Source organism: Lupinus angustifolius, chromosome LG06 (assembly GCF_001865875.1).
Source record: "Lupinus angustifolius cultivar Tanjil chromosome LG06, LupAngTanjil_v1.0, whole genome shotgun sequence".
NCBI classification, from domain to species: Eukaryota; Viridiplantae; Streptophyta; class Magnoliopsida; order Fabales; family Fabaceae; genus Lupinus; species Lupinus angustifolius.
The window spans coordinates 2,732,222-2,742,155 of record NC_032014.1 but is presented as its reverse complement, the minus strand read 5'-3'; the positions used below and the strand labels follow the sequence as shown (position 1 = coordinate 2,742,155).

Genomic DNA, 9,934 nt, shown 5'->3' with positions numbered 1-9,934 from the left:
GAGATGATGATAGTTGCGGAATGAAAACTAAGTTCAGGAATGCAAATAAATAAATCTACACCATGGATTAACATAAATGCAAAAAAAAAAAAACAGTAGTATTGACAATGAAACCTGCCATTGAGGAACTGAATTGTATGATTTAAGTGCTAGGAATTAGGACATTGCTTAAAGTTATTTTTGATATTATCTAAGGTATTTCCTTACTTTTTTTGATAAAAAAATAATTTATTTTAAGGTGTGTAATTGTTCATCGTAATAAGTGTTGTTCATAATAATCAAACTCTTATTTTTTTTATCTTTTGGGATCTAACATGACTTTACACATTATACAAACAACTTATTAGTAAAATTGTTTGAATGAAAATAAAAACTATTTATCTACACAATTCAATAAGACTAGAGTGTCCAATACAAGATAGAAAGCTAATGGGCTCATCAATATGGTTAAGCCGAAAATTTGTTTAGGCCCTCAATCAAACCGATCAACATTTAACTACTTAATTAATGGTGGATAGGTGAATTTCACATAGCACTGCATCAAATATTCGCTCAATTACGTCCATAACGTCTTCAATCTCACTCCCTCCCATCTTTTCTTTAGGGTAGCTTCCTGGATATTAAAATATATATCAAAACATCATTAATTTTTTTAATGATTATGTGTATTTCTCAAAACTGTTTTTCGACAAAAATTGTTTGAACAAATATAAATATTTTAATAACAAACTCATTTATTATACATGAAACTTTGAAAAAGGACTTAAATAAAAATCTCAAAATAATCTTATAAATAAGAATCTGCCTATTAATGTCTACAGCTTTATATTTAAATTTGTCCTCGGTGGTGTTTTTAGTTTGAGTCCTAAAAATATGATATATATCCTTATTTTTCATTTCATCAATTAAGTAATGATGTGCAAATATCATTATTTATTTATCACATTTGACTTGAATTAGTAATTGTTGAAGTGGTTAACATGTCATAGCTTGAGTAATAATAAAAAATAAAAGTTGTTTGACCTAAAACAGAGATCTCAAATCGAAATAGTTGGGAGTACACTTGTGTTAATAAATATTGGATTTAATATATATGTATTGATAGTGTAAGTGTTTTTTACACTGTCAATAAATTATTTACTATTGATTTGTTAACCATCATTGACTTTAAAACAAAAGTAATACAAATCAATGGTGGATAATAACAATGTAAAAAACTTTACACTGTCGACGCACATATTTTAAACTCATAAATATTACAATATGATTTATTCCAAAATAAATATTATACCATTAGTTGGAATATTCTTGTTTTTTATCCTTTGACATTTCCATTGAAATGGAGGATAAGTCTTGAGTCGCTGCTCACTACCTTAAAACTAAAACTCCAATATAAAAAAATGACGATTACTAATCTTATGTTAGAATAATAAGCAAAATTCTCCATATAATGTAAAATCATGCTATTCCTATGCTATGTTCTAAGAAAACTTGAAACAATTATTTACATTAGTTATATTTCTCTGCTCTACTTAATACATGATAACTTAATATTCATAATTTCATATACATGCACATACATTAATCAAATGTTATGTGAAAATATCATAAAATTTAAAACAAAAAATAACCTTTCTCATAATCTAACAGCTGCTGTGGTACCTTTCATAACTTATTTAAAGAATGTAAGTAGATCAAATGTGATAAACTATAATTGATATAAACAAAATGCTGAACCAAACCAATAAAATTTTGAAAACCAAACAACTCTTATGTCTTTCTTTCTCCTTGCCTCTTCCAGTTCACAAGTAGTTGGAGAAATTTCATGACCTGCATGTTTTATTTAGCAATAATATTTATTTGTTCTATCTATTCATGCAAAAAAGAATGCATAGAATATAAAGTCTAGTGGGATTTGCACCTCATTGGGGTCTTCGAGTGAGAAGAAGGCGTTGCTTTCTTTTTTCACTGACGAAACCAAAATCCCATAACCACGATTTTTCTCCCGCAACACCTGATGAGTATATGATAATAATTCATGGAGTCATCAAATTCATAGCAACAACTATAACAAGAATATAGTTTTTTATAATGTTATATATGTTGTGTGATTTCAACTTTCAATACCTTGAAAGCATCTTCATCAGTTTTATCATCTCCAATGTAAATGGAAAAAACATCATCTCGATCATTTAACCCTGCACAAGAAAAGAGATACATTTTTGTCCCTTCAATAATTACATTAACAAGGTATCATAATCCGAATAAGAGGAAAATTAGTTTAGTTTCGTAACTTTTAATATATAAGGTTATGTATACACACAATTTAAGAAGTGACTAAATAATATAACGATTCAATACGATTTGACAAAAAAATCACTATTAAGTTTCATACATATTCTACAACTAATTTCCCATCATAAATTTGATCTCATTGCAAACAACAGAAGAATTATTAAAGAGAGGATAGCACTTTGAAAAAAATGAAGAGAATAGTTTTATATCAATTTCACATGTGTATTGAAAAAAATAGTAAGAGAGAATAAAAATTAAAAAAGTAGAGAAAATTTGGAAGATAAATTAAGATTGATTATTAAATTAGATGGAGGAAATACTTAAACAAATAAGGTTAGGTTTCGAGAAAAATTCATATAATTTATCTTGAAATTATAAACATCAAGACATTTTTTTTGAAAAAAGTAGCCTGTATGAGATTCTTACCTAGAGATTCATGTAAAAATTCAACTGCTTTTCCTTTGTTCCAGTCAATCACAGGACGGATATCTAAAACCTGAAAACATAAACAAAATGAAATACATTATACATGATAGCACAAATGTTATTACTTATTTGCGATTTACATAAAACTTGATCGTAAATTGATAAATATTATGTAGATGAGTAAAAATGTGTGCAAAAAAAGATGTTAATATCGTAATATATTATTACCTTACGTCCATGAGTTGAACGTAAACGGGGATACTTTTTTACGGCGTCATGGACAATTTGTCCAATAGTTGTCCAATTCTGCAGTCAGGTTAAAGAATTCAAAATCAAAGCATATCATATTAAAACAAAAATACTGGTATTTCTATGCCCTTTTTAATGGACTATTATTATTTATTTTTTAATTAATAAAATAAGAAAAATACATTTTTCAATACACTCGCCTTTTCATATTTATTTTCCAAATAAATTGTGTGTAAAGACAAAAAAACATTTTTCAAAATTCAAAATTCAAAAAATATATATATATATATATATATATTCTTTTTGTGTAGGAAATGGTAGTTAATTCTTACATTTTCTTTTACATTACGATAATGTACAGAAACGCAAAATTTGTGATTTTCAACTTTCACACCCTCTATATCTTTAGTTATATCGACAAGGGTTCTAAAAACCTGCAAAGAAAAAATACACCCCAAAATTAATCTCTTTCAGTCATACAAATGTAAAAGTAGTTCATAAAATATTAGAGAGAATTTTGCACCTCGTCAATCAGAGGCAGAAATTCTATTGCAGGCTGAAAGAGAGTTATCTCATTTCCCTGCCCATTCAAATACAGAAAGAAAGAGGGTGAACTTTTGAATTCTTTAAACAACATAAATATTCTAACATCACCTTTTTTTTATTTCAATAGTATTGTATTAATTTATATATTTATATATATCAGAATGCAAAGAAGATGTTTCTGTTCGTTTGTTTGTTTTTATGGGATGCTTACACTCATAAGCAACAATTACTGAAATTTTGCAGGGATGCAAAGATAGTTTAAATAAGTAATGTTGCTTAGTTAAGAAACCCTGTTGATAATTGATTACGTTAGGTAGGAAACAAAAACAAAAGGTATAAAATATGCGTGGCCTACATTGCATTTAAGAGAATTTAAGAAGTCGTTGAAGAATACTGGGGTTTGGTGTGACACTACATTACATGGTGGTATGGAAAAAATATGAAAATCAAATAGAAAACACTAACGCAATTTCAATAGACTGTTAATGATAAAGATACTTTAATAGGTAGATACATAATTAATGATTAACTTGTTATTCATCCAATAAATATATATATATATAACAACTGAAGTATCTAGTATAGATGATACATATTCTTTACTTTTATCTCATATTCTAATATTGAACTCTCTCATTTTGATACCGAAGAGGATCCAAACTCATAAAGATGACAAAAATGAAGGATTTAAGGATTGAAGCACGGAAGGTTGTGAGTTTGAGTTCTAATATCAACAAAAAGTTTGAGTTATAAGGTGATGGTTTAATCGTTAGGGTGAAAGAAGTTGATGGTGAAATTTCATATACAACAAAATACTAACGTACTAACGATTACAAATAAAAAAACATCTTTCACATAAACTCACCTGATTGTCAGTAGATTTGACGCAACTCGGATGGTTATTGGACAGAGTCTGACTAAAAGGACAAATAATATCCATCCCATGACTACCAGCATAGTAGAGATCCTTTAGTTTAACTAAATCAAACACCTGAAAGAAAAAAATGCACTACATTAGTGACATAGATAATTAAACCAATAAATATTATAAAGTAAAATTGAATACTTTATTTAAAACTTGGAAGATTAAGGACAAATTAATATTCTGCATACCTTGCCACGGCTTCTCCCACTGATTATTGCCGTGGGAAAATAGCTTGCTACGCTTCTCACAGTGGCACGCATCTGAACATGTATGATTTTGAGGAATTAAGAAAAAGGGGTCAAACCCCAAAGAAGTATAGAATAATTAAGTTAATATATATTATCATCTATATATGACTAGTGAGTAAGTGTTGCTTAGCTTACATCTTCAGACATAAAGGCACAATCTGGGTTATCTACTATTGGCGAAAGAGTGCCATCATAATCTAGAAACACTGCAACCTTCTTATTCTTTGCACGGTCAATAATTTTATCAAAATAGTCTAGTGCTGAAGGATGATGAACCTGGTAAAAGAAGTTAATAAATGACAATCTAGCTTGGACGAAGAGGGTGTTTGATTCATATTCATTTTTCGGAAGATGTTTGGCAACAACAAAAGATAATATTTTTTAATATGAATCAAACACATTCTAAATGTGGTGCATTCAAATAAACCAAACATTAACATGAATAATGAAATATATGTATACCATGGATGAGCTATTGTCTTCATCAGTAAAGTCAAATGAAGCAAACTGAGCATTTGAACCTTTAAGTGGCTTTTTCTTCGGAGGAGAAGAGGCTATCATTGCGTCCAACCAACCATTGGATCGAACATCATCGAGACTCCCAGCACTTTTCCTTGAACTCGTTCTTGAGTACTTCCCAGGGGAAAGTGGTAAATCTTGCTGGGAATAAGTTAGCAAACTAGATTGCATTCCTAGTCTTGACTTGTTGGGTATTACAGGGTCAGCAGGAACAGAAGAAACATGAGAGGACTTCAGGTCCATCTAGCCTATATATAAGTATATATATCAAGAAAGTCAAGAACTGATCTTAAAATGTTATTGTTGTTTCTTATGAGTTGTGACTTGTGAGTCTTTGTAAGAAACAAATGTTTGATTGATTTCTCTCTAATCAGTCTACATATCCAAGATTTTTATTTAGCTACCCAAATCTTTCGTCTGTGAAAACCCACCTCTTTTATGTACTTCTACTCAGTTGCTGATCTTGTAGGTTTAATTAAACTTTACTATCAAAATTCAACAAATAAGAATAAAATGCAAAGAAAAATACATAATTGTATCAACATTTTAAGATAAGATGGCTTACTCAACCAAGCAAGTAAAATGTATTAGTCTCCCTATTTTGCCAAAGCTTCACACAACTTCAAAGATTATTAAGATGTTCTTCAAATCTGAATGATTAGCTGCATCAAAAATAAAATGTTTAAGTTGATATCTTAAACTAATCTTGCGCAAGGAAATTCATAGAACTTTTTCACAAGAGCATCACTGTTCCCTGCAACTTTGATTGAGAGACACCACAATGAGTTTTTGAAAGAAAAATGTTACTATCAAAATAGGGACATCCTACCATGTTCACTTTTTTTTGTATTTTTGAAATGTATGCAAATAAGAAACGAACTTGAGATTAATTCAATAAGACTCATTAGGGAATGAAATGCAAGGAAAATGAAAGCACAAAAAAATACCTTCTCATGTGTACACTTGCAAGAAGAGCCTTAATTTTAATGGACTACCGACTACCTGTTCTTGAAGAAAGTGATGCTTTGTGCTTCTGCAGAAAATCAATAACAAATTTATGTCTAGAGTGTTTGTTAGTTTATCTTTCAAAGCTTGTATAAATCACACTCTGATCTGTATATACTTTATGTTGAATTGAATGAAACCTTTGCTGATATAAAACTCTTTTTATAGATGTGATAAAATGGTGGTAAACTTTTTATGCATAAAATAATGAACATGAACATAAGTTAGAACAAAAGATTATTATAAAAGATCAATAAACAATTAGGCATGATGTCCACTTGAATTACCGGACCATACAGTTAGAGAGTAATTAAGTTAGTAACTCCAACGAAATTTATGTTGTATTGAGACAATCCAGTCTGGTACTTGCAATAGTTTCTGATTCTATTATTTTAAATATTGGGTCATAACTCAAATAGCATGTGTTACTCCAATAGAATAAACATATGGAAACTCTCACAGAATCTGGGACTTGCACTTTCAGGAAAAAAATGAAATCAGATAGAACCTGGAACTTTTTGCATTTAATAAAACAAGTAAAAGCACAAGGTTCTATCTACTTGCCCCAAAGAGTTTTAAATATATAGAATAAAAAAGGAAATAATCTGATAAGTTGTTTTTTGCCCTGTTTTTACCTTTCATTCGGGTGAAGGAAGATAAGATTATATACTTCTACTAATCATGTTACCCATAAGAAAGTAACACATATCATTTATAAATTAATCATTAATAAATAAACTATGACCTTGTGACAATATGTGATTTCCAAATCATAAAACTGAGTGAAACTTGATTCCATGTGCTGATTTAACTAATCGGTCTAATGAACAACGAGCATATATACAAGTATGCAAAATTTGCTGAAGTGCTTATAATGTTGTTGTGCATACTGTGGTGAATGTATCTACCAACTCTTTAAGGCTAAACTTAAATATCTTCAAACTATATCCAGGTATATATCGTACCCTTGTACTTAGATATACGGGGGCGCTGGGTCCATTTACATTATTTGAGCAGAGCTGTTTCAGATAACACAATAGTTGATAAATACATTATAGTTTACTTACCTTTCCACTTATTCGACCTTATCTACAATACTGCAATTACAGAACGATCTACTATTTAAGCATTTGATGCTGATTAATAACAAATGGCTATAAGGGGAAATTATAGTATCATTAATTAATTGTTACAACAATAAGCATCCAATACAGAAATGAAAACATAAAATACTGACAGTTGCACAAATATTGAGTTAAAAATGCAGTTATGTCTGTAGTTGAACCACTTGCAACTCTGGTGAGTGATGATGGACCCACCCGAGTTTATATATATATATAAATAAAGTAGTTGCAGAAGCTTATCACTAGGTACAGCTTACAAGGCCTTAAAATTGCAATAAGTAAATTATTAAGCATTATAAATTATAAAAAAACAATTATGGTAATCATTACTCGAGCTGATGTATTTAATAAATAAAAATAGATGCAATCATTCTCTAAAGTCAACTCAATTATAGAATTATAAGATAAAAAATGAACACTCAAATTCAAGCTCTCAGATATACAGTTTCACTCTTTTTCCATTCTCTGTCTCCCCTTTCCCTTTTTTGGTATTCCTACTACAAATCTCTCCTTAAAAAGAATGATGCAGTGGACTTTATAATAAAAACTTTCCAATTTTAGTTTCTTATTTAGTAGCATGAGGGCAATATTTACTAACTGTAACAAAAGTACTACTTAAATACTTAAATGGTACTATATATATCATTTATATACAATATCTAAAAACATGCCATGATACTCACATGATGCATGTTTCGAAAAAACATTTTTTAATTGTAAAATTTCTTCCATTGACAGCAAATTGGAAACGATAAATAAATCTTTATCCTATTAAACATGGTCAATTACAAGGATCAAATGAAATCATAAATCATGTAGATCAACACAATATTAATTTATGAGTCTTTCTTAATCATTTCTCCAATAATTTTTTTAATCTCCCACTTCTTGTAAAAGTTGGATCAACCTCCACTTGTTCTTCTAAAAAAACTAAAATATCCTACCCCCAAATAACAAAATAATAACACGGGCATGGTTTGAAAAATTGTAGAAAACTTGTTTTAAGTTGCCATTGAAATTGCTTTTAAAAGATAGGGTTTGAAAGATACTGCATTGAATGCCAACTTAGCTTCTCCAAGGTCAGGGTCAAATTTTACAGAGTTCTAAGGACGAGGAGATGTAACAACAAATGTATGTATAATTTTTAACCTGAATCAGGCATTAATCCTTCAATTTCATCGATTTTTATACCATGCAAAAAAAACGGATAAAACATTTATGACCCTCCCTTTTGAAGAAGAAAACTGATAAAGCATGGATTTTGTCAAGTTTTACAATTTTAAGAATAAAGTCCAATGACCAATTTCTGCACTAAGTTGATTGTATTATTAGAACATAAATTTGACACATTAAAGAAAGATAGGAAAAAAATAGTTGTCAAATAGTCATGATGAAAGTGAACTTCACAACTCCAAAACAATCATTACCTATGATATCCGAGGCTTAGGTTGTTAACCAAAGTCCATCCAAGGTTTAATCATACAATCATGTTAAATAAATAATTGATCAAAACACACAAAAAATGTAAACTACATAAGGCTCACATACACACTATTGATAAATCGAATACTTTAATCTGTGATTAAAAATGGAAATATACTTTAAAATCAAATATGATATATATAGGTATATATTAGGTATAATGTTAAACAAAACAAGAATCTAAAAGATCATCTTCATCAACTCATTCTTATTGAAATGAAAACATTATTTTTATTTTATTTATTGTTGTACGATTCTTATTTCTTAATATTAAAATTATTGTTATTTCACTTTTGTTTTCACTTTGTACATTCCAGGCAAGGGATACAGGTTCCGATAGAAAAGAATGTTAAGGAAAAAAATGATTAGAACATATGGAAGATTGCCGATAATAGTAACTAAAAATTCAATAGTTTTAAGGGTCAATTATCATAATATATATATATATTGATTTAGAAATTAACATTTATACACACTCTAGGGTTTTATACGTGATGATTACTTTGAACATGTTCTATAAAACGATGAGATTGAAAAAAAAATCGATTTCTTGAAGAATCGGGAGGGACAGAGAAAATAAGAACACACCTGTAAGAAAGGATGCCTCTTTGAACGGCGCGGTGAAAACGTTAAGAAGCCTGAAATAAAATCAAAAGATCAAGCAAAAGGATGAGAAGATGGAATTATGTATGCAACCATACGTAGAGAGAGAAAAAGGGAAAATGAAAAACAACCTTAAAAAAGAAAAGGAGGAAAAGAACTAAATGGGTATTTATATGTTGAGTGTGTAAAGGAACGTGCCTACCAATAACGACAGAGAATAGGGTAAGCCATAATGGGTGGCCTGGTGGACCCATCTATCCTAATAAAAAATATGTTTTAGGATTTTAATTCAGAACTCCAAGTCATAAGTTAGACAATTTTAGTATTGGAGAAAATTTTGTATAGACTATATTTATATTTATATTTATATTTATATTTATATTTATATTTATAGATAAGTGTACTTTATATTTTTTGTTATTATGAAGATTTTATTAATTGTATTTACGTACACATACATATATTTTTATACAAGTTTTTATCTTAATATTGAATTAATGGATTAGTCTCCC

The 9,934-nt window shown here is 29.0% G+C and overlaps 1 protein-coding gene across 4 annotated transcripts; it reads right to left on the bottom strand.

Annotated features, from left to right (window-relative positions):
* On the bottom strand, positions 1,540–9,555 carry LOC109348916 (probable trehalose-phosphate phosphatase F). 4 transcript variants are annotated; one of them, XM_019589525.1, is made up of 15 exons: positions 9,408–9,554; positions 7,281–7,310; positions 6,156–6,241; positions 5,774–5,870; positions 5,152–5,456; positions 4,825–4,965; positions 4,630–4,701; positions 4,382–4,507; positions 3,494–3,550; positions 3,303–3,404; positions 2,950–3,027; positions 2,722–2,791; positions 2,128–2,198; positions 1,922–2,014; positions 1,542–1,830 (listed from the first exon to the last, which is right to left on the bottom strand). In XM_019589525.1, exons 5-15 carry the CDS (start codon positions 5,449–5,451, stop codon positions 1,771–1,773), a joined length of 1,170 nt encoding a protein of 389 aa, XP_019445070.1. In that variant the 5' UTR covers positions 5,452–5,456; positions 5,774–5,870; positions 6,156–6,241; positions 7,281–7,310; positions 9,408–9,554; the 3' UTR covers positions 1,542–1,770. The 4 variants fall into 4 exon arrangements, with proteins under 4 accessions (XP_019445073.1, XP_019445070.1, XP_019445072.1 ...); XM_019589528.1 differs by lacking the exon at positions 3,303–3,404 and having other exon boundaries at positions 1,540–1,830; positions 9,408–9,555; XM_019589527.1 differs by lacking the exon at positions 7,281–7,310.

Excerpts from the sequence above, each read along its gene's own strand:
- LOC109348916 (XM_019589525.1), bottom strand. The coding sequence starts at position 5,451 with ATGGACCTGAAGTCCTCTCATGTTTCTTCTGTTCCTGCTGACCCTGTA. Across the intron at positions 4,966-5,151 it reads AAGACAATAGCTCATCCATG|GTTCATCATCCTTCAGCACT; the intron begins GTATACATATAT and ends TTCTTTTACCAG. Across the intron at positions 2,199-2,721 it reads ATTTTTACATGAATCTCTAG|GGTTAAATGATCGAGATGAT; the intron begins GTAAGAATCTCA and ends TTTCTTGTGCAG.